At 44.7% G+C, this 25,051-nt stretch overlaps 1 protein-coding gene across 4 annotated transcripts in view; it reads left to right on the top strand.

The window, feature by feature from the left end:
- Window positions 1-281: 281 nt before the first annotated feature.
- Window positions 282-25,051, top strand: part of XKR5 (XK related 5) — a 34,697-nt gene continuing 9,927 nt past the window's right edge. Inside the window, exons 1-6 of one of the 4 annotated variants that reach the window (XM_056564036.1) lie at window positions 282-304; window positions 9,616-9,799; window positions 10,917-11,101; window positions 11,708-11,917; window positions 17,560-17,729; window positions 23,395-23,506. In XM_056564036.1, coding sequence (XP_056420011.1) covers window positions 10,984-11,101; window positions 11,708-11,917; window positions 17,560-17,729; window positions 23,395-23,506 — 610 coding nt within the window. In that variant the 5' untranslated portion in view covers window positions 282-304; window positions 9,616-9,799; window positions 10,917-10,983. Of the gene's footprint in view, window positions 305-869; window positions 1,072-7,771; window positions 7,904-9,615; window positions 9,800-10,916; window positions 11,102-11,707; window positions 11,918-17,559; window positions 17,730-23,394; window positions 23,507-25,051 lie in introns of those variants that run through there. The other 3 variants (XM_056564033.1, XM_056564035.1, XM_056564034.1) reach the window with 3 other exon arrangements.

The raw sequence follows: 25,051 nt of genomic DNA, 5'->3' as shown, positions 1-25,051 counted from the left end.
CATTCATTCTCTATAGGACTTCTGTGAGTGTGCACTCAGCCTCCATTCATTCTCTATAGGGCTTCTGTGAGTGTGCACCCAGCCTCCATTCATTCTTTATAGGACTTCTGTGAGTGTACACTCAGCCTCCATTCATTCTCTATGAGTACGCACTCAGTGTTCCATTCCTTCTCTAGGAGGCTTCTGTGAGTGTGCACTCAGCCTCCATTCGTTCTCTATGGGACTTCTGTGAGTGTGCACTCAGCCTCCATTCATTCTCTATGAGTACGCACTCAGTGTTCCATTCATTCTCTAGGAGGCTTCTGTGAGTATGCACTCAGCCTCCATATAATTGAGGGACCACTCTCCTCCCTTTTCAGAATGGTGGGGGGCTCCAGCAGTCAGATCCCCACCAATTAGCTTTTTATCGCCCCCATCCTGTTGCCAGGGAATAACTTTCAATCTAGGACTAAACCCTTCAAGGGTTAATAGAGGTGTGTTCTTTTGTGAATGAATCAATTAGTGGGCGTGGCTTCTGATTGAGTTTTGAACAGGAGACGAATTATTCTAGTGATTGACAGGCAGATGGGCGGGTCCAGCGCTGTAATAGAAAAGATGTGAGCGGATTTTTTTTATTAAGGAGGCGGGGCTACATATGGGCGGAGTCAGCAGGGGTATGGGCGGAGTCTGTAGGGAGTTTGGGCGGGCACTATATTATATTTATGGACCTGCTGAGTACCGTGGAGAATGGGCTTGATTCGTTTTGAGGGCGGGGTCTGCACGGTGATTGACGGGGAGTACTGCTATATTCTTTAAGGTAAGGGGCGTGGTCAGAGGCGTGAGTGATAGGACGTATGGGCGGCTCCTGCTTTTGAGGGGCGGGACAATCTCAGTGGCTGGCGGTGATGAGTAGGGCGGAGTTTTCGCCTGGGGGCGGAGTCAGCGCCGTGAGTGGCGGGTTAGCGGGAAAGCGGTAAATACGGATCCCGGCTCCGGTTCCAGGGCCCGGCGGGAGCAGGATGGTGGCCGCCGGGGGCATAGGCTGGTTCGCGGCTGTGTCCCTTTTACTCTACCTGGTGGAGCGGGCGGCGGGTAAGTGTTACCGGATGGTGGGGATGTAGTGAGGGCAGTGGTACCGGGGAGCTCCGGTGATACCCCATAGCATGACCACCGTGCCACCTCCTGTACTGCCCCCCACAGGGCTTTACTGGTAGATCTCCTATGTACTGGAACACTGCCATATACTGATCCCACATCCCTACCACCAGTACTGCCATATACTGATCCCACCATCCCTACCACCAGTACTGCCATATACTGATCCCACCATCCCTACCACCAGTACTGCCATATACTGATCCCACCATCCCTACCACCAGTACTGCCATATACTGATCCCACCATCCCTACCACCAGTACTGCCATATACTGAGCCCACCATCCCTACCACCAGTACTGCCATATACTGATCCCACCATCCCTACCACCAGGACTGCCATATACTGATCCCACCATCCCTACCACCAGTACTGCCATATACTGAGCCCACCATCCCTACCACCAGTACTGCCATATACTGATCCCTCCATCCCTACCACCAGTACTGCCATATACTGATCCCACCATCCCTACCACCAGTACTGCCATATACTGAGCCCACCATCCCTACCACCAGTACTGCCATATACTGAGCCCACCATCCCTACCACCAGTACTGCCATATACTGATCCCACCATCCCTACCACCAGTACTGCCATATACTGAGCCCACATCCCTACCACCAGTACTGCCATATACTGATCCCACCATCCCTACCACCAGTACTGCCATATACTGATCCCACCATCCCTACCACCAGTACTGCCATATACTGATCCCACCATCCCTACCACCAGTACTGCCATATACTGAGCCCACATCCCTACCACCAGTACTGCCATATACTGATCCCACCATCCCTACCACCAGTACTGCCATATACTGAGCCCACCATCCCTACCACCAGTACTGCCATATACTGAGCCCACCATCCCTACCACCAGTACTGCCATATACTGAGCCCACCATCCCTACCACCAGTACTGCCATATACTGAGCCCACCATCCCTACCACCAGTACTGCCATATACTGAGCCCACCATCCCTACCACCAGTACTGCCATATACTGAGCCCACCATCCCTACCACCAGTACTGCCATATACTGAGCCCACCATCCCTACCACCGGTACTGCCATATACTGATCCCACCATCCCTACCACCGGTACTGCCATATACTGAGCCCACCATCCCTACCATCGGTACTACCATATACTGAGCCCACCATCCCTACCACCGGTACTGCCATATACTGAGCCCACCATCCCTACCACCGGTACTGCCATATACTGAGCCCACCATCCCTACCACCGGTACTGCCATATACTGAGCCCACCATCCCTACCACCAGTACTGCCATATACTGAGCCCACCATCCCTACCACCAGTACTGCCATATACTGAGCCCACCATCCCTACCACCAGTACTGCCATATACTGATCCCACTATCCCTACCACCAGTACTGCCATATACTGAGCCCACATCCCTACCACCAGTACTGCCATATACTGAGCCCACCATCCCTACCACCAGTACTGCCATATACTGAGCCCACCATCCCTACCACCAGTACTGCCATATACTGAGCCCACCATCCCTACCACCAGTACTGCCATATACTGATCCCACCATCCCTACCACCAGTACTGCCATATACTGATCCCACCATCCCTACCACCAGTACTGCCATATACTGAGCCCACCATCCCTACCACCAGTACTGCCATATACTGAGCCCACCATCCCTACCACCAGTACTGCCATATACTGATCCCACCATCCCTACCACCGGTACTGCCATATACTGAGCCCACATCCCTACCACCAGTACTGCCATATACTGAGCCCACCATCCCTACCACCAATACTTCCCTATCATGTAGCCAACATCCATGACACCAGGCTGATGTTGTCCCTCCATATACATGTGCCCCCTCCCAGGATAAGTAATGTTTGTACACATTGGGGGACATGTATCATTATTTGTGTATGGTAGAAGCATTTTACCCCTTTTCCCGAATTCTAAATTATGCGCAGAAGCGCTAAATTTATCAATCAAGCGCAATGAGTTTCATAAATTGCGGGTAAATATAGTGATCTCCTCAATCCACTCTTGGAAAATAGAATCGATGATTTTAGAGCATCCTGCTACGTGCAGTCCAAGATGGTTTATATTTGCGTAAAAAAAAAAAAAAAAAAAAAAAAAGCTCTTGTGGCAACATTTTTGGTGTAAAGGAAAAGTACGCAGTTAATAAATCCGTGTGTACTATTGATGTCACTCCAAGGTACCCTGATTAGGCCACATCTGGAGGACATGCTCTACCAAAACGTGCACAAATCTTTGATACATGTCCCCCAGTGACCTCACCAGCAGAATAGTGAGTGCAGCTCTGGAGTATAATACAGGATATAACGCAGGATCAGTACAGGATAAGTAAAGTAATGTATGTACACTGTGACCTCACCAGCAGAATAGTGAGTACAGCTCTGGAGTATAATATAGATATAACTCAGGATCAGTACAGGATAAGTAATGTAATGTATGTACACAGTGACCTCACCAGCTGAATAGTGAGTACAGCTCTGGTGTATAATACAGGATATAACTCAGGATCAGTACAGGATAAGTAATGTAATGTATGTACACAGTGATTCCACCAGCAGAATAGTGAGTGCAGCTCTGGAGTATAATACAGGATATAACGCAGGATCAGTACAGGATAAGTAATGTATCGATCCGATTATCCAGCATGGCGGACGGAGGTCCCCTCACCTGCCTCCGCTGAGATCGAGCAGACCAGAGCAGAAGATCACCGATAATACTGATCAGTGCTATGTCCTATACATAGCACTGAACAGTATTAGCAATCAATGGATTGCTATAAATAGTCCCCTATGGGGACTATTAAAGTGTAAAAATAAAAGTTAAAAAAAAATGTGAAAAACCCCCTCCCCAATAACAACGTAAATTGTCCCATTTTCCCTATTTCACCAAAAAAAAGTGTAAAAAAAATATCACTAAAAAGTACAGATTACGGCGCAAAAAATGAGCCCTCATACCGCCGCTTATACAGAAAAATGAAAAAAGTTATAGGTCTTCAAAATAGGGGGATCTTAAACGTACTAATTTGGTCAAACAGTTAACGATTTTTTTTTTTAAAGCGCAGCAGTAATATAAAAGTGTATAATAATGGGTATCATTTTAATCGTATTGACCCAAAGAATAAAAAACACGTCATTTTTTCCGTAAATTGTAGGGCGTGAAAACGAAACCTTCCAAAATTAGCAAAATTGCGGTTTTCTTTTTAATTTCCCCTCACAAATAGTGTATTTTTGGTTGCGCCATACATTTTATGGTAAAGTGAGTAGCGGTATTATAACGGACAACTGGTCACACAAAAAACAAGCCCTCATACTAGTCTGTGGATGAAAATATAAAAGTTATGATTTTTTGAAGGCGAGGAGGAAAAAACAAAAACGTAAAAATAAAAATGTTTGAGTCCTTAAGGCCCAAATGGTCTGAGTCCTTAAAGGGGTACGCCGGTGAAAACCTCTTTTCTTTTAAATCAACTGGTGGCAGAAAGTTAAACACATTTGTAAATTACTTCTAATAAAAAATCTTAATCCTTCCAGTACTTATTAGCTGCTGAATGCTACAGAGGAAATTCCTTTCTTTTTAGAACACTGATGACATCACGAGCACAGTGCTCTCTGCTGACATCTCTGTCCATTTTAGCAACCATGCCTAGCAGATGTATGCTAAGGGCAGCATGGTGGCTCAGTGGTTAGCACTGCTGCCTTTCAGTGCTGGGGACTTGGGTTCAAATCCCACTAAGGACCACAATAAATAAAGCATTGTTATTATTATTATGTCATCAAAGAGCATTCCAAAAAGAAAAGAATTTCATCTGTAGTATTCAGCAGCTAATAAGTACAGGAAGGATTAAGATTTTTTAATAGAAGTAATTTACAAATATGTTTAACTTTCTGCCACCAGTTGATTTAAAAGAAAAAAGGTTTTCACCGGAGTACCCCTTTAAGGGGTTGTGTTCCCTTTATATATTTTTTTGAGCAGTGTATGTACATAGTGACTTCACCAGCAGAATAGTGAGTATAAAACAGGATATAACTCCGGATCTATATAAGCAATCAAATAAAATGCTTATATAAAGCTCACAGGAGGGGTGAATAAGTGTGTATAAAGAAGAAAAAAACGTTTTAAAACATTATTTTGTGGAAAAAAAAAATCCCCTCTAACAAATATTCCAAACACCCCATTTTCCCAATAAATAAAAAAAAATCATATTTTGGAATCTTCACAAGCGGAATTTTTTGAACTATTAAAATGATCAAATTACTAATCCCGCACGGAGAGCGACCAAAAAAATTCAGAATGCCAAATTTCCCTTTAAGGCCTGCCAGCAGGGGGAGCTGAGGTCACAGGTTGCATTAGTTAGTCACAGAATGGTCTTTAGGTCAAATCATTGTAAAATCCAATGAAGAATCTATCTAGAAACCTTCTCACCACCTCTGCTTTCTGTCAGTGAACGTTCTTGTTAGGGATCGACCGATTATCGATTTGGCCGATATTCACGATTTTGGTGTTGTTGGTATCGGTTACCTTGCCGATAAGGTCTCTGGCCAGAGGATTGGGGGGCAGCGGGGGTGGTTGGGTTCAGAACCAAGGACAAGCAGGGGGAGAGTAGCGGGCGGCGGTGGTCTCTGGCCCCGCATAAGCCACCGCAGTTCATTGATTTTAAAGCGCCCGCTTTAAATCATTGATCTGCAGCGGCTTCTGCGGGGGCGGAGGGGAGAAATAGCCGATAGCTTATACCGATATTCCAGTATAAGCTATCGGCTATCGGCCCTAAAGTTCAGATTATCGGTATTGGCCCTAAAAAAATCAAGATCAGTCAATCCCTAGTTCTAGAGATGAGCGAATTTACAGTAAATTCGATTCGTCACGAACTTCTCGGCTCGGCGGTTGCTGACTTATTCTGCGTAAATTAGTTCAGCCTTCAGGTGCTCCGGTGGGCTGGAAAAGGTGGATACATTCCTAGGAAAGAGTCTCCTAGGACTGTATCCACCTTTTCCAGCCCACCGGAGCACCGGAAAACTGAACTAATTTATGCAGGAAAAGTCATCAACTGCCGAGCCGAGAAGTTCGTGACGAATCTAATTTACTGTAAGTTCGCTCATCTCTACCTAGTTCTTGTTTACATCTACAGTTAGTTACAATGTATCAGCGCAGGAAGAGTGTGACAAGCTGCAGTTCAGGCTGCTCATTTCGTAAAGCAGCCAATGGCTGTCCGGGCATGCTGGGAGTTATAGTTTTGCAACAGCTGGAGGTTCACAATTTGGAGACCGCTGTCAAAGAGGATCGACTGGATTCAACTATATGAAAACTTCAGTCTTAGAGCCCATTCACCCTAAGAGATTTCCGCACAATATATACTCTGTGTGCAGCAGGCATTGCTGGAATCAATCAGCGATATGACCGCGTGTGTGTGTCGTTCCCTTTGAAGTCCACGCGGAATTCTGCTGCGTGCGTGGTGCAGCGGACTCTCATTGAAAAACAGTGGAGAGGCGGCTGCAGCAGAACGTCTGGGCAGTATTCTGCTCGAAAATTCTGTAGTGTGAATGGGCCCTTGGTTCTTTCTGGGTTTTTAGCCTATGGATTTAATATACAAAAGCTACCATTCACTGACAACAAGCAGAGATCTTTCAAGTCAGGAGTTATACAAAGTATATAAGGATGTTGCTCGACATCATTTTACAACGTCTAGCAGAGTACATTTCCTTGTGGGTGCGGAAAAGCAACAATTACAGGTGCCAGGATGTTTAAAAGTCCTGGACAATCTCCGCAGCCATTCAGAAGTTATGCTGGAAGATATATAATTTGTATTACTATATTTATTATTATATTTGTTGTAATTTTATTTATTTTATTTCAGTTCCGATAATGAACACAGATATTCTAGTTATCTATACTTTGGAAAGCTGGGTGAGAACAAGCCCTGTGGGATCTGTAGAAGTAGCCATTTCCGGCATGACCCAGCTTCCAGCTTTTCCAAGAATAGAAACTGGACATGAGTCTTAAAGGGGTACTCCGCCCCTAGACATCTTCTCCCCTATACAAAGGATAGGGGAGAAGATGTCTGATCGCGGGGGGACCCCTGCTGCACCCGACGTTTGCTTAGAGCATCGGATGCAGCACCGGAGGCTCTTGATGTCACGGACACGCCCCTCCCATAGACTTGTATTGAGGGGGGTGGCAGTGATGTCACGAGCCTCCGCCCCGCATCACCAGTCATCCGGCTCGGAGCGAAGTTCACTCCGTGCACCGGATGTTTGGGGTGCTGCAGCAGAGAGCGTGGGGGTCCCCAGCGTTGGCACCCCCGCGATCAGACATCTTATCACCTATCCTTTGTATAGGGGATATAATGTCTGGGGGGGGGGGGAGGGAGTACCCCTTTAAAGATGTTAAGTGCGAGTGGTGACCCTGCACAGGACTGCAGAGTGTCCCCGATCATTATAGAGGATAATGGGAAGTGCATTACATTGGGGTTTGTTGCATCGTTTCGTGCTGTTCCCACTCCGCTCCGCAGTTTCCAGGCGTCGTCGCTCGCCCCCTCTCCCCTTTCAGGGACTCTTTGCAGCAGTCATTGTCAGATGGTTTTCTGACCTCTTTGTCGCGGATCTGCTCATACATTAGAGATGAGCGCGGCATTATTATCTACAGACTCCAGGATAAAGTGACACGTCCTGAGGTCACAAGAGGAGGATGCTCAAATTCTGGCTGTCAGTCATAGAGACCTACATGGTAATAGAGAAGAGGGCGGTAGAGACATGTGCTTGTAGTAGTTATGTTATGGTACATAGGGGGCAGTATTATAGCAGTTATATTCTTGTATATAGGAGCAGTATTATAGTAGTTATATTCTTGTATATAGGAGCAGTATTATAGTAGTTATATTCTTGTATATAGGAGGCAGTATTATAGTAGTTATATTCTTGTATATATGAGGCAGTATTATAGTAGTTATATTCTTGTATATAGGAGCGGTATTATAGTAGTTATATTCTTGTATATAGGAGGCAGTATTATAGTAGTTATATTCTTGTATATAGGAGCAGTATTATAGTAGTTATATTCTTGTATATAGGAGCAGTATTATAGTAGTTATATTCTTGTATATAGGGAGCAGTATTATAGGAGTTATATTCTTGTATATAGGAGCAGTATTATAGGAGTTATATTCTTGTATATAGGAGCAGTATTATAGGAGTTATATTCTTGTATATAGGAGCAGTATTATAGGAGTTATATTCTTGTATATAGGAGCAGTATTATAGTAGTTATATTCTTGTATATAGGGAGCAGTATTATAGTAGTTATATTCTTGTATATAGGAGCAGTATTATAGGAGTTATATTCTTGTATATAGGAGCAGTATTATAGGAGTTATATTCTTGTATATAGGAGCAGTATTATAGTAGTTATATTTTTGTATATAGGAGCAGTATTATAGTGGTTATATTCTTGTATATAGGGGGCAGTATTATAGTAGTTATATTCTTCTATATAGGGGGCAGTATTATAGTAGTTATATTCTTGTATATAGGAGCAGTATTATAGTAGTTATATTCTTGTATATAGGAGCAGTATTATAGTAGTTATATTCTTGTATATAGGAGCAGTATTATAGTAGTTATATTCTATATAGGGGGCAGTCTTATAGTAGTTATATTCTTCTATATAGGGGGCAGTATTATAGTAGTTATATTCTTCTATATAGTGGGCAGTATTATAGTAGTTATATTCTTGTATATAGGAGCAGTATTATAGTAGTTATATTCTTGTATATAGGAGCAGTATTATAGTAGTTATATTCTTGTATATAGGAGCAGTATTATAGTAGTTATATTCTTCTATATAGGGGGCAGTATTATAGTAGTTATATACTTGTATATGGGGGCAGTATTATAGTAGTTATATTCTTGTATATGGGGGCAGTATTATAGTAGTTATATTCTTGTATATAGGAGCAGTATTATAGTAGTTATATTCTTGTATAAAGGAGCAGTATTATAGTAGTTATATTCTTGTATATAGGAGCAGTATTATAGTAGTTATATTCTTGTATATAGGAGGCAGTATTATAGTAGTTATATTCTTGTATATAGGAGCAGTATTATAGTAGTTATATTCTTGTATATAGGAGCAGTATTATAGTAGTTATATTCTTGTATATAGGAGGCAGAATTATAGTAGTTATATTTTTGTATATAGGAGCAGTATTATAGTAGTTATATTCTTGTATATAGGAGCAGTATTATAGTAGTTATATTCTTGTATATAGGAGGCAGTATTATAGTAGTTATATTCTTGTATATAGGAGCAGTATTATAGTAGTTATAATCTTGTATATTGGAGCACTATTATATTAGTTATACTTTTGTAAGTCTGAGGCAGTATTATATTCGTTATAACGTGTTTTGTCAAAGCTCATGGGTATTGTGTTTTGTTTGCAGAGTGCGCTGCGGTTGTACACTACTTCATCACCGCGCAGTACTTTTGGGCAGGATGGACTCTTGGTTTGCTGCTCCCCGGCTGCCTTGTCCAAGTGATCAGTTTTGCCTGGCTCCGTGCTGATGGGTACAAACAGTGTTTCACCCTGAGTCTAACTCACATCTTTCAGCTTGGGATCCTGAAACGGTATGTATGCAGTGACTTCAAAAACTTCTTCTGCATGGTACCTGGAGCACGGTTCTGCATGTTCTTGTGGCAGGTCCTAGGCTACACTACTGAAAGATCCTAAAAACACCATGGGAAAGATTGAGCAAAACACGTCCAGAGGACAGAAAGTTGCTGAGTTGCCCACAGCAACCAATCAGATCACTTCTTTCATTTTGCAGAGGCCTTTGTAAAAAATGTAAGAAGCGATCTGATTGGTTGCTATGGGCAACTAGACAACTTTCCTTCTGGACAGGGTTTGATAAATCTCCCCCTTTGTGCTCTTAAAGGAGTACTCCAGTGGAAAACTTTTTTTTTTTTTTTTTTTTTATTAACTGGTGCCAGAAAGTTAAACAGATTTGTAAATTACTTCTATTAAAAAATCCTTCCAGTATTACAGAAGAAATTCTTTTCTTTTTGGAACACAGAGCTCTTTGCTGAATCACGAGCACAGTGTCTCTGCTGACACCTCTGTCCATTTTAGGAACTGTCAAGAGTAGGAGAAAATCCCCATAGCAAACACATGCTGCTCTGGACAGTTCCTAAAATGGACAGAGGTGTCAGCAGAGAGCACTGTGTTCCAAAAAGAAAAGAATAAAAAATATGAATTAGCTTCTGAATACTACAGAGGAAATTCTTTTCTTTTTGGAACACAGAGCTCTCTGCTGACATCATGACCACAGTGCTCTCTGCTGACACCTCTGTCCATTTTAGGAACGGTACAGAGCAGCATATGTTTGCTATGGGGATTTTTTCCTACTCTAGGCAGTTCTTAAAATGGACAGAGATGTCAGCAGAGAGCTCTGTGTTCCATAAAGAAAATGATTTTCCTCTGTAGTATTCAGCAGCTAATAAGTACTGGAAGGATTTTTTTTATAGAAGTAATTTGCATATCTGTTTAACTTTCTGGCACCAGTTGATTTAAAAAATTAAAATTAAAATTTCCACCGGAATACCCCTTTTTTAAGATTTTGCTCAGAAGCAGTGACCTCACTGAGACGGTCTATAGATGACTGTAGGGGGACTATGTGACCAGATTATTGTTCAATAGCTTCTATAAAAGTCTACATTCTAAAATCAGGTTTTGTTTTCCCGCCAGACATGTGGATTCTCTCCGTCTTGTTCTGTGCAGAAAAAGGACCGCCCATGAGGAGCAGGAGCTGGTGATGAAGCAAGGAGACCTGTCACTTTTGCGGCTATTAGAAGTCCTACTTCAAGCACTGCCGCAGCTACTGCTCCAGACATATATATACATGACCTTTAAATATGCTGATGTCTATGCAGGTGTGTGTTCTCTTAGGGCAGTGTTTTTTATTCCAACCAGGCTGCCTCCAGCAGTTGCAAAACTACAACTCCCAGCATGCCAGGACAGCCGAAGGCTGTCCTGGCATGCTAGGAGTTGTAGTTTCGCAACAGCAGGAGGCGCCCTGGTTGGAAACACTCTTATGGCGATGGCTCTGTATCCCTACTTGTCCAGAGCACACTCTCCCCCCCCCCCCCTATCTCTTGCACAGACTTCAGACTCCTGCTGTCCTGGCAGAAGTCCAAAATCAGGAAATGCAGTCTGGAGTGCTGAGAGGGGTTGTGTGCAGCCTTAGCCAATCAGAGCTCATCTCACACTGAACTGCTCTGGGCTGTGTGTAGCAGAGTGAGGGAGGAAGTTCTCCCCTGTATGGCTTCAGATGATGTCACGCCTGCTGGGGAACGCCCCTTCCCAGTCTGTGAATCTGACTGAGACGGAGCAGAAAATACAGAGCAATATCAAGGTAGAAAACTAAAAAAAATTAATTAAAAATAAAGGCGTGGGGGGGGGGGGGGGGTCGATTATCATGGTGGGGGCAGTGACAAGATCATGACAGGTACTCTCTAACTTTTTTGTATTTTTTCCAGTTAGCAGTGCCTTGCTGTGTCTCCTGTCTCTCTCCTGGGCACTGGTCTCCTTCAGTCACTTCCTATGTCTCCTGAGGCCTGGGCATCTGTGTCTACCATGGGCATCTGTGTTGTGCCAGCTACTGTGGAGGATGGGTATGATCGGCACCCGGGTGATGGCCCTGATTGTGTTTGCTAGAATGTATCACTTCTGGGTGTTTGCTGTAGGAGGTGAGGGCTGGTGTAAATACTCTGTGCTGCTGTGGATCATGCATCACTCTTGTCTCTGTTTCCCCCCTCTCACATCTATGTCACTATTGTCCTGATATCATTACATGACTGGGGGAAAGGGTTCTCTGCTGGAAAACATCTTCATTTTTTTTAAATAAACTGGTGCCAGAAAGTTGAACAGATTTGTAAATTCCTTCTATTTAAAAATCTTAATCCTTCCAGTACTTATTAGCGGCTGTATACTACAGAGGAAATTCTTTTTCTTTTTGGATTTCTTTTCAGTCTGACCTCTGCTGACACCTCTGTCCATGTCAGGAACTGTCCAGAGCAGAAGAAAATCCCCATAGCAAACTTTCTCCTGCTCTGGTCAGTTCCTGACATGGACAGAGATGTCAGCAGAGAGCACTGTGGTCGTGACAGAAAAGAAATCCAAAAAGAAAATAATTTCCTCTGTAGTTTACAGCCGCTAATAAGTACTAGACTCATTAAGAATTTTTAATAGAAGCCATTTACGAATCTGTTTTAACTTTCTGGCACCACTTACCGTATATACTCGAGTATAAGCCGAGTTTTTCAGCACGATTTTTCGTGCTGAAAACACCCCCCTCGGCTTATATTCGAGTGAATTCCCCCACCCGCAGTGGTCTTCAACCTGCGGACCTCCAGAGGTTTCAAAACTACAACTCCCAGCAAGCCCGGGCAGCCATCGGCTGTCCGGGCTTGCTGGGAGTTGTAGTTTTGAAACCTCCGGAGGTCCGCAGGTTGAAGACCACTGCGGCCTTCAACATCATCCAGCCCCCTCTCACCCCCTTTAGTTCTGAGTACTCACCTCCGCTCGGCGCTGGTCCGGTCCTGCAGGACTGTCCGGTGAGGAGGTGGTCCGGTGGGATACTGGTTCCGGGCTGCTATCTTCACCGGGGAGGCCTCTTCTAAGCGCTTCGGGCCCGGCCTCAGAATAGTCACGTTGCCGTGACAACGACGCAGAGGTGCGTTCATTGCCAACGTACTTCTGCGTCATTGTCAAGGCAACGCATCTATTCCGGGCCGGAAGCGCGAAGAAGAGGCGCCCCCGGTGAAGATAGCAGCCCGGACCACCTCCTCACCGGACAGCCCTGCAGGACCGGACCAGCGCCGAGCGGAGGTGAGTACTGTACAGAACTAAAGGGGGTGAGAGAGGGCTGGATGATGTCGAAGGCCGCAGTGGTCTTCAACCTGCGGACCTCCGGAGGTTTCAAAACTACAACTCCCAGCAAGCCCGGACAGCCGATGGCTGCCCGGGCTTGCTGGGAGTTGTAGTTTTGAAACCTCTGGAGGTCCGCAGGTTGAAGACCACTGAGGGCGAATGATGAGAAGAGGATGATGAAGGGGGGGTGTGGGGATGATGAAGGGGGGTGGGGATGATGAAGGGGGGGGGTGTGGGATGATTACAAGGGGATGATGAAGGGGGGGATGTGTGGGATGATAAGGGGATGATGAAGGGGGGATGTGCGGGATGATAAGGGGATGATGAAGGGGGGATGTGTGGGATGATGGCAAGGGGATGATGAAGGGGGATGTGTGGGATGATAAGGGGATGATGAAGGGGGGGATGTGTGGGATGATGACAAGGGGATGATGATGAGGATGTTAATGACGGGTCTGGATGATGACAGGGGGGGATGAGGTATTTCCCACCCTAGGCTTATACTCGAGTCAACTTTTCCTGGGATTTTGGGTTGAAATTAGGGGTCTCGGCTTATACTCGGGTCGGCTTATACTCGAGTATATACGGTAATTATAAAAATTAAATTAAATTTAAAAAATTCCACCGGAGTACCCCTTTTAACTCTACATCTGTAAAATTCTACTTACTCCTTGCTAATTCTCTCTTCTATTTCCCACAAGATCAGCACACTCCTCTCCTGAAATACTCTGTGCTGCTGTGAGGTGCATAGTCGTGTATTAGTCTAAATAAATGTATATGCACTGATCAGCCGTAACATTAAAACCACTGACTGGAGGAGTGAGCAACATTGTTTGATGTTAAATGGATACTCCGCCCCTAGACATCTTATCCCGTATCTAAAGGATAGGGGATAAGATGTCTGATTGTGGTGGTCTCGCCACTGGGTTCCCCACGATCTCTGTGCCGCACCCTGTGTTTATTTAGAACGCTGGGTGCGGGTGATGGGGGTCTTGACGTCACGCTACACCCCCTCAATGCAGGTCTATGGGAGGGGGCATGGCGGCTGCCACACCCCTCCCATCCCATAGACTTGCATTGAGGGGGCGTGGTGTGGCGGCATGATCACGGCCACCCGCTCCAAGCATTCAGAACCAAATGTTCCGAATGCTGGGGCAGCGGAGTTCCCCTTTAAGAGCCATCCAGCAAGTGGTCCACTATTTCTTGAAGTTGGTGTGTTGGAACCAAGAAAAATGTAAGGGCCCATGCACACTACAGAAATACTGCAAGGAAATTCTGTGAGCAGCAGGCGCCACTGAAATGAGTCAACACTCGCCGTGTGGACATGCGCTGACCCCATCGACTGTTATGCAGTACTGGGCCAAATTCGGCCCGAAAGAATGAACATGATCAGGAAATGGAAGTCAGGAAATGGAAATTCAGCAGTGGAGCAGAATCCCATTAACCCCTTAATGACAATGGACTTAAATGTACGTCATGGTGCCATGGTACTTAACGCACCATGGCGTACATTTACGCTCCGCCATGACCACCGGACCAGTGCTACCAGCAGCGCCAGGGACCAGTAATGGCGGACATCTGCGATAGCGCGGATGTCCGCCATTAATCCATCAGATGCCGTGATCAATACAGATCACGGCATCTACAGCAGTGCGGTACTTTAAATGGATGATCGGATCACCCACATCGCTGCTGCGGGGATCCAATTATGCAGCATGGTGTCCAGAGGTCCCCTCACCTGGCTCTGGCCGTCTCCCGGGGTCTTCTGCTCTGGTCCGAGATCGAACAGACCAGAGCAGAAGATGACCGATAATACTGATCAGTGCTGTTTCCTATGCATAGCACTGAACAGTATTAGCAATCAAAGGTTTGCTATAGTTGGTCCCCTATGGGGAATATTCAAGTGTAAATATGAAAGTAAACAAAAATGTGAAAAATCCTCTCCGCCAATAAAAATGTAATATGTCCTTTTTTTCCCCCTCATAAAGTGTAAAAAAAATAAAATAAACATATTTGGTATCGCTGCGAGCGTAAATGTTTGAATGATTAAAATATGTTATTGATCCCATACGGTGAACGTCGTGAAAGTAAAAATAAAAACTCAAAATTGCTGTTTTTTTTTGTCACATTTTATTAAAAAAAAAAAAAAAATTTATTTTAAATGTAAGTTTTATATAAACAAATATGGTATTAATAAAAAGTTCAGATCATGGCGCAAAAAATGAGCTGTCATACAGCTGCTTATTCGGAAAAATGAAAAAGTTATAGATCGTCAAAATAGTAGGATTTTAAACATACTAATTTGGTTAAAAAGTTTTTTTTTTTTTTTTTAGCGCAACAATAATAAAGTATATAATCATGATTATCATTTTAATCGTATTGGCCCACAGAATAAAGACCACGTCATTTTTTTTACCTGAAACTGTACGGCGTGAAAACTAAATCCTCCAAAATTTGCTAAATTGCGGTTTTCTTTTTAATTTCCTCTCACAAATAGTATTTTTTTGGTTGCGCTTTACATTTTATGATAAAATGATTGATGTCATTACGCAGGACAACTGGTCCCACAAAAAAAAAAAACAAGCCCTCATACTGGTCTGTGGATGAAAATATAAAAGTTACGATTTTAAGAAGACGAGGAGGAAAAAACGAAAATGCTAAAATAAAATTGGACTGGTCCTTAAGGGGTTAAAGACAATAACTGGCTGCTGCACTGTAATCTCCGCCTGGAGGAAAGTCTGTAGCGTGCATGAGCCCGGAGTATCTGAGTGGGTCAGAGAATCTCCAAAATGGCTGCTCTTGTGTCCTCATATGTAGTGCTGTCTTGGCCTCCAAGGTCCCCAGATTCCAATCGTATTATCTATGGCAGTGTTTGTCAAGCACTGTCCTCAGGACCCCCCAACAGGTCATGTTTTCAGGATTTCCTTAGTCTTTCACAGTTGATATAACTCTGGTGATGTCTGATTCACTGACCATAATTCTATCATCTGTGAAAGACTAAGGAAATCCAGAAAACATGACCTGCTGGGGGGACTTGAGAAACACTGGTCTATGGGATGTAATGGAGAAATACACTGCTTAAAAAAAAATAAAGGGAACACGAAGATACCACGTCCTAGATCTGAATGAATGAACTAATCGTATGAAATACTTTCCTCTTTACATAGTTGAATGCAATCCAACTTTATGTAATGTCCTTAAAACAAGTCACAATGAGGCTCAGTAGTGTGTGTGGCCTCCACGTGCCCGTATGAACTCCCTACAATGCCTGGGCATGCTCAGGGGGCCAGTTTCAAATTTGCCAATCTTGGTGTTCTCTGGCAAATGCCAAAGATCCTGCACAGTGTTGGGCTGTAAGTACAACCCCCACCTGTGGACGTTGGGCCCTCATACCACCCTCATGGAGTCTCTTTCTGCAGGACACATGCACATTTGTGGTCTGCTGGAGGTCATTTTGCAGGGCTCTGGCAGTGCTCCTCCTTGCACAACGGCGGAGGTAGCGGTCCTGCTGCTGGGTTGTTTCCCTCCTACGGCCTCCTCCACGTCTCCTGATGTACTGGCCTGTCTCCTGGTAGTGCCTCCATGCTCTGCATACTACGCTGACAGACACAGCAAACCTTGCGGCTGCTCGCATTGATGTTCTCTCTTGGATGAGCTGCACCACCTGAGCCACTTGTGTGGGTTGTAGACTCCGTCTCATGCTACCACTAGAGTGAACGCTCTGCCAGCATTCAAAAGTGACCAAAACATCAGCCAGGAAGCATCGGAACTGAAAAGTGGTCTGTGGTCAACACCCTCAGAACCACTCCTTTATTAGGGGTGTCTTGCTAATCACCTGTAATTTCCACCTGTTGTCTGTTCCATGTGAAATTGATTGTCAATCAGTGTTCTTCCTGAGTGGACAGTGTGATTTCACAGAAGTGTCATTGACTTGGAGTTACATTGTGTTATTTGAGTGTTCCCTTTTATATATTTTTTTGAGCAGTGTATGTACATAGTGACCTCACCAGCAGAATAGTGAGTATAAAACAGGATATAACTCCGGATCTATATAAGTAATCAAATAAAATGCTTATATAAAGCCCCCCAAAGATACAGCGTTCGTGTATCTCCATCTCTCCCATAGAGATACATGGAGTGGATTTGATGACGACCGCTTTGTGCGGTGGGTTCAACAGTCTCCAAGTAGAGCTGGGTACTTGGCAGGAGATCGTGGGGGTCCCAGCCGTCCGACCCCTTGCGATCAGATGCTTATCAAATATCCTTTGGATAGTGGGTAAGTTGTCTTACACTGTAGTATTCCTTTAAATTATCCTCTAGATAGCACAGGACACCTTCACAGGTCTGGTGGAGTCCAGGCCTCTGTGGGTCAGAACTGATTTTTGGGCACAAGGGGACACACAGAAATGGTTTTAATGTACTGGCTGTACAGAATGTCTGACTCTCTTTCTCCCCGCAGGTGCTCACTGGCTGGTGATGTCTTTCTGGCTGGTGGCTCAGCAGACTGATGTTATCTCCACGCCGTGTTACTGGAGACTGTTCAATATCCTCCTTGGCGCGGTCTACGTCTTCTGCTTTATTAATGTCAGGGATGGGCCCTCCCGGTATCGCGTTGCCATCTTTTATGTGGTAAGGACAAGTTAGGTGAAGTTGACATCTCCGATAACTAAATATATTCAGTCATGGAATTCAGGAGACTGCAGAATATTCTTTAGCGCAGATATAGATATATATAATAAATAAATAAATATATATATATATATATATATATATATATATATATATATATATATATATATATATATATATATATATATATATATATATATATTTTATTTATTTATATTTAGATAAGAGATGATATGATATCTCAACAACCAATCACCGCTTTTATTTTACCAAAGCAAAATGGGAAATAAGTGCTGTGATGTGATTGGTTGCTATAGAGAAAGTGTTTTACTTTTAGGCACTTTTTGATAATTAAAGGGGTACTCCGGTCCCAAGACATCTTATTCTCTATCTAAAGGATAGGGGATAAGATGTCTGATCGCGGGGGTCCCGCCACGGCGGGACCCCCGTGATCAGACATCTTATCCCCTATGCAAAGGATAGGGGATAAGATTTCTTGGGGCCGGAGTACCCCTTTAAGGCCCAAAACTTGTGTTTTAAAGAGGTATTCCGGCATTTAAAAACAGGACAGAGGATAAGAGTCTGATCGTAGGGGGTCTGATCATCCTGATCCTCCTGATCCTCGCAGGGGTCTGATAGTGTACAACTGCTGTGTATATTCTGATGGAAAACAATTTTCATGCCTTGCGCATAATTTTTATGACCAAAATACATATTAAAAAAAAAATAATAATAATAAAAAATAAACATCAACATATTTCCTCGCTAATGCCTGGGGTAGCAGCTGTCAATCGCAGCCGACCCTTCCCTTGCAAGTTTTCACTGTGTACAGCGCTAGACAGAAAGGGTTTAAAGGACTTATCTACCCTTGAAAAGAACTGAATAAATAACTTAAGTGGACAATGTCATGTGGAAAAACTTTTGACTTGTCGTAGGGACATCCACCAATCGGTAGAAGAAGCCGGGAGAAGTTTGCGCTCATCTTTTCTATGGGGGTTAACATCTGGAGACTGGCTAGGCCACTCCAGGACCTTGAAATGCTTCTTACGAAGCCACTCCTGCTTCTTACGAAGCCACACCCAGCCATGTTTCATCTTCAATGCCCTTGCTGATGGGAGGAGGTTTTTACTCAAAATCTCACAATACATGGCCCCATTCATTCTTTCCTTTACACGGATCAGTCATCCTGGTACCTTAGCAGAACAACAGCCCCAAAGCATGATGTTTCCACCCCCTATGCTTCACAGTATGTATAGTGTTCTATGGATGCAACTCAGCATTGTTTCTCCTCCAAACATGATGAGTTGAGTTTGTACCAAAAAGTTCTACTTTGGTTTAATCTGACCATAGGACATTCTCCCAATCCTCTTCTGGATCCAAATGCTCTCAAGCAAACTTCAGATGGGCCCGGACATGTACTGGCTTAAGCAGGGGGACATGTCTGGCACTGCATGATTTGAGTCCCTGGCGTCGTAGTGTGTTACTGATGGTAGCCTTTGTTACTTTGGTCTCTGCTCTCTGCAGGTAGGTCCCCCTGTGTGGTTCTGGGATTTTTGCTCACCGTTCTTGTGATCATTTTGACACCACGGGATGAGATCTTGCATGGAGCCCCAGATCGAGGGAGATTATCAGTGGTCTTGTATGTCTTCCATTTTCTAATAATTGCTCCCACAGTTGATCTCTTCACACCAAGCTGCTTGCCTATTGCAGATTCAGTCTTTCCAGCCTGGTGCAGGTCTACAATTTTGTTTCTGGTGTCCTTTGACAGCTCTTTGGTCTTGGCCATAGTGGAGTTTGTAGTGTGACTGTTTGAGGTTGGGGACAGGTGTCTTTTATACTGATAACAAGTTCAAACAGGAGTCATTAATACAGGTAATGAGTGGAGGACAGAGGAGACTCTTAAAGAAGAAGTTACAGGTCTGTGAGAGACAGAAATCTTGCATGTTTGTAGGTGACCAAATACTTACTTTCCACCATAATTTGCAAATTCTTTAAAAATCAGACAATGTGATTTCATAGATTTTTTTTTCTTCTTATTATGTCTCTCATAGTTGAGGTATATCTATGATGACAATTACAGGCTTCTCTCATCTTTTTAAGCGGGAAAACTTTTAATACCTTTTTTTGCCCCAACGTGGACTTCTCCTTGCTCGTTCTCCTGATCTGCAGAGGTCTGAACACTCAGACACCGCTGATCCAAAGTTTTTAATATCGCTTAGACATGTCAAGTTTAAGTGACAGGTACATTTTAATTAAAACCTTTTTAATTACCTCTCAGATCCTGTGGCAATCCAGCGCATAAACTCCAGTAGATGCCTGAGTCCCAGTTCACTCATATTTAATCCCCTGACGTTTTAGGGTGCGTTTCCACCTGGCGTATACGCAGCGTATTCCTTGCTCACTATACACTCAGGGCTTTCCGGCAGCAGCCCTATGTGTGCAGTGAGTTTTGGAGGCGGAGCTGCACATCACAGTCACGCCGGCACACGGCCCCGCCTCCAAAACTCACTGCACACATAGGGCTGCTGCCGGAAAGCCCTGAGTGTATAGTGAGCAAGGAATACGCAGCATATTTCCCGCTGCTGCCGTAAATTTTTGTGCATCGTCAAATACGCTGCGTATACGCCGTGTGGGGACCCACCCTAAATCAGTAAAATATATGTGAAATCCGCAGAGAATACAGTACATGTGACCACTGCAGCCAATGGCCTTAAAGGGGTACTCCAGTGGAAACATTTTTTTTTTTTAAAGGTTAACACTGGGATGTAACAACTTATCCCCGATCCTTAGGATAGGGGATAAGTGTTAGATCGCGGGGGGTCCAACCGCTTGGGCACCCCGCGATCTCCCGAGCAGAGCTCCGGCTCCCTGTAGGAAACAAGCATTTTTGACCACAACAGAAAGCGGCGGCCAACACGCCCCCTCCATGCAGCTCTATGGGAGAGCCAGAGCACTGCTTTTGGCAATCTCCGGCTCTGACATAGAACAGCATGGAGGGGCTGCGGCTCATGCTGTGGTCAAAAAATGTTTGTTTCATGCATGGAGCAGGAGGGCCCCAGTGATCAGACCCCCTGCAATCTAACATTTATCCCCTATCCTTAGGATAGGGGATAAGTTGTTACAAGCCAGAGTTATCCTTTAAATGAACATGTCAGGAAGTTAAACAGGTTTGTAAATTACTTCTATTAACAATTAATATTTCCAGTACTTATCAGCTGCTGTATACTAAAGAAAAAGTTCTTTTTCTTTTTGAATTTCTTTTCTGTCCACAGTGCTCTCTGCTGACGCCTCTGTCCGTTTTAGGAACTTTCTAGAGCAGGAGAGGTTTGCTGTGGATATTTGCTCCTACTCTGGACAGTTCCTGACATGGACAGAGGTGTCAGCAGAGAGCACTGTGATAAGACAGAAAGAAAATTCAAAAAGAAAAGAACTTCCTCTGTAGTATACAGCAGCTAAGTACTGGAAGGGTTAAAAAAATTAATAGACGTATATTTACAAATCTGTTTAACGTTCTGGCACCAGTTGATTTTTATTTTTTAAAGGGGTTGTTCAGTTATGAAAAACCTCTATCCACACAATAGGGGAAAAGTGTCTGGGGTCCGACCACGGAATGGAACCAGTCTCTTACCGCTGCACACTTCTCCTTCCAAGACAAACTGGTCTTGACAGTGATGGGCCTCTCAACCAGTTACTGACCACCACAGTGTCCTACCCCAGCGGGTGATTGGTGGGTGCCGGAGTGCGCAGCGATAAGAGACAGGCCCTATTCTGGAAATTGCTGTGAATCTCAGATCAGTCACTTATGCTCAGTATTTTTTTTAAATAACCGGAGCACCCATTTAATAGTCACTTGCCGTACTACTGGCATCATGTTTCACGTTTTCTGAGGCCTTTGATCGTCTGCAAAGGTCCTCTGGCTGCAAATAACACGTAAATAGAGATCGGGCGCCCGCTGGAGCTTTTTGTGCTGCATCGCCACAGGATCAGTGAGTTTTTATGCTATTTTATTACATTTAATCCATTTGATATACTTTTATGTGATGTAAAGTGTACTATATTTTGTGTTGCTTTAATAAAAAAAAGGACAAAAATAAATAAATATACACACTGCTCAAAAAAATAAAGGGAACCCTAAGATAACCCATCCTAGATTTGAATGAATGAACTAATCGTATGAAATGTTATGCAACACCGAAGAGGGAAAAGCAAAAGCCGGCATTGCCTCCGATATGTAAGTCCATAGGTGCGCTACAGGTGCCATAACATCTATTCCAGATGGCGCTACACGCTGAAGCAATAAATATGTATATCACACTAAAGAAAAAAGTAGCGAAGTGCTCCCCGTTCTGTAATCAGGCAGGCATAGGAAGCTAATCCATAGACAGAGTAGGTCCCGAGCAGGGAGGCGGCAGATACATCCGGGGGAGTTCAGATGAACTCCTGGACAGTCTGTGGTGCAATGTGGCGTTGGTGGATGGAGCGAGACATGATGTCCCAGATGTGCTCAATCAGATTCAGGTCTGTGGAATGGGCGGCCAGTCCATAGCATCAATGCCTTCCTCTTGCAGTAATGCTGACACACTCCAGCCATATGAGATCTAACATTGTCTTGCATTAGGAGGAACCCAGGGCCAACCACACACGAGGATATGGTCTCACAAGGGGTCTGAGGATCTCATCTCGGTACCTAATGGCAGTCAGGCTACCTCTGGCAAGCACATGGAGGGCTGTGCGGCCCCCAAAAGAAATACCACCCCACACCATTACCGATCTACTGCCAAACCGGTCATGCTGGAGGATGTTGCAGGCAGCAGAAGGTTCTCCACAGCGTTTCCAGACTGTCACATGTGCTCAGTGTGAACCTGCTTTCATCTGTGAAGAGCACAGGGCGCCAGTGATGAATTTGACAATCTTGGTGTTCTCTGGCAAATGCCTAACGTCCTGCACGGTGTTGGGCTGTAAGCACAAACCCCACATGTGGACGTCGGGCCCTCATACCACCCTTATGGAGTCTGTTTCTGATCGTTTGAGTGGACACATGCTGGAGGTCATTTTGCAGGGCTCTGGCAGTGCTCCTCCTACTCCTCCTTGCACAAAGGCGGAGGTAGCTGTCCTGCTGCTGGGTTGTTTCCCTCCTACGGCCCCTTCCACGTCTCCTGATGTACTGGCCTGTCTCCTGGTAGCGCCTCCATGCTCTGGACACTACGCTGACAGACACAGCAAACCTTCTTGCCACAGCTTGCATTGATGTGCCATCCTGGATGGGCTGCACTACCTGAACCACTTGTGTGGGTTGTAGACTCCGTCTCATGCTACCACTAGAGTGAAAGCTCCGCCAGCATTCAAAAGTGACCAAAACATCAGCCAGGAAGCATAGGAACTGAGAAGTGGTCTGTGGTCACCACCTGCAGAACCACTCCTTTATTGGGCGGGGGTGTCTTGCTAATTGCCTATAATTTCCACCTGTTGTCTGTTCCATTTGCACAACAGCATGTGAAATTGATTGTCAATCAGTGTCTCTTCCTGAGTGGACAGTGGGATTTCACAGAAGTGTCATTGACTTGGAGTTACATTGTGTTGTTTAAGTGTTCCCTTTTATTATTTTGAACAGTGTATATAAAAATGTATATTCTGTCATTGACACTTGTGCTCCTTGTATCCTTAGATCATGTTGTTAGAAAATTGCATCCTGCTGCTGTTAGCCACAGACTTCCTGCAGGGGGCGGTGTGGAGCAACGTGAAGCTGTCTGTGGCCGTCATGTCGGGATTTCTCATCGGTGAGTGGATGAATGATTAGATGAGCTTGGTAGAGACACGCGCCGACTTACAGCTCCTTATCAATGGACTTCACTGTGAGCGGCTGAACCAACAAAGCTTTATTTCATCTTTACTGGACAGGCGGCGTAATCGGAGACAATTAGTATAATAAATGGCCGGCAGAAGAACCGCTTCGACAAGTGATCGTTTTCAGATTATATGTGCGCGATGCTATTTACTAGGTGAAACTGTACTGAGGATTGCCATTACTTTATATGTAGGCTAAAAAAAAAAAATCCCCCTTTTGTGTAATATGTCAGTGTTTCCCAACAGGGGTACCTCCAGCTGTTGCAAAACTACAACTCCCAGCATGCTCGGACAGCCTTTGGCTGTCCGGGCATGCTGGGAGTTGTAGTTTTGCAACAGGAGGAAGCTACTGCTAAGGGAAGAGGACTCCTTTGGGGTATGGAGGAGGTTACTACTGCGCTCCGACCTATGGATTCGACTGCAGGTGGACTAAGTTATTGCTCTGACTACTGGTAGAATGGAGGGGAGGGGAATTGCTGCTTTTAAAATTTAAGGGCAACAGAAGAACATTTTATTTTTTAAACTCTTAAAGGGGAAAACATTTTTTTATTTTATTTATTTTATTTTTTAAATGAACTGGTGCCAGAAAGTTAAACAGATTTGTAAATGACTTCTATTAACCCCTTCCCGCAGAATGTCATATATAAACGCCGGGTTGTGCAGTGCGTTCGCACATCCCGGCGTTTATAAATGACATTCAGTTAACCCGGCGATGCGCAGCATCGCACGGGTTAACTGGCAGAAGTCCCGCTGTTTCCAGCAGGGGACAACTTCTGCTTCACCCCCAGGACCATCAATTGATGGTCCTGGTCAGCGATCACTGTGATTGGTCCCTGTGGACCAATCACAGTGATCTGGGGTGAAAGTTGAGATCCCCCGCACTGCCCGCCCCTGGAAGGCGGGCAGAACGGGGGACGATGGCTGCGGGGACCTGCGGCATAGGAGGGGGAACATCAGGGGACCAGAGGACTTACCTGGCGGGACCGAGGAGCACTGCGGGACCGGCCACGTGGGCGAGCAGCGACGGGACCGGCAGGTAAGTATATGGTCCTCAGAAGCAGCAGTGAAGATCTTCACTGCTGCTTCTAGGAGTCTGAAAACTACAACTCCCAGCATGCCTAGTCTGGGCATGCTGGGAGTTGTAGTTTTGCAACATCTGGAGGGCCCCAGTTTGGAGACCATTGTATAATGGTCTCCAATCTGTGCTCTTCCAGCTGTTGCAAAACTACAACTCCCAGTATGCACTGACTGTCCAGGCATGCTGGGAGTTTTAGTTCAGCAACATCTGGCCCTTCAGATGTTGCCGAACTACAACTCCCAGCATGCCCTTCAGCTGTCTGGGCATGCTGGGAGTTGTAGTTTTGCAACAACTGGAGACACACTGGTTGGGAAACATTGTCTGTTTCTAACTCAGTGTTTCCTAACCTGTGTGCCTCCAGCTGTTGCAAAACTATAACTCCCAGCATGCACTAACAGAC

Source organism: Hyla sarda, chromosome 3 (genome assembly GCF_029499605.1).
Source record: "Hyla sarda isolate aHylSar1 chromosome 3, aHylSar1.hap1, whole genome shotgun sequence".
NCBI lineage: Eukaryota > Metazoa > Chordata > Amphibia > Anura > Hylidae > Hyla > Hyla sarda.
Note: the sequence above shows the minus strand (reverse complement) of the source record. Positions and strands in the feature narration are given on the sequence as shown.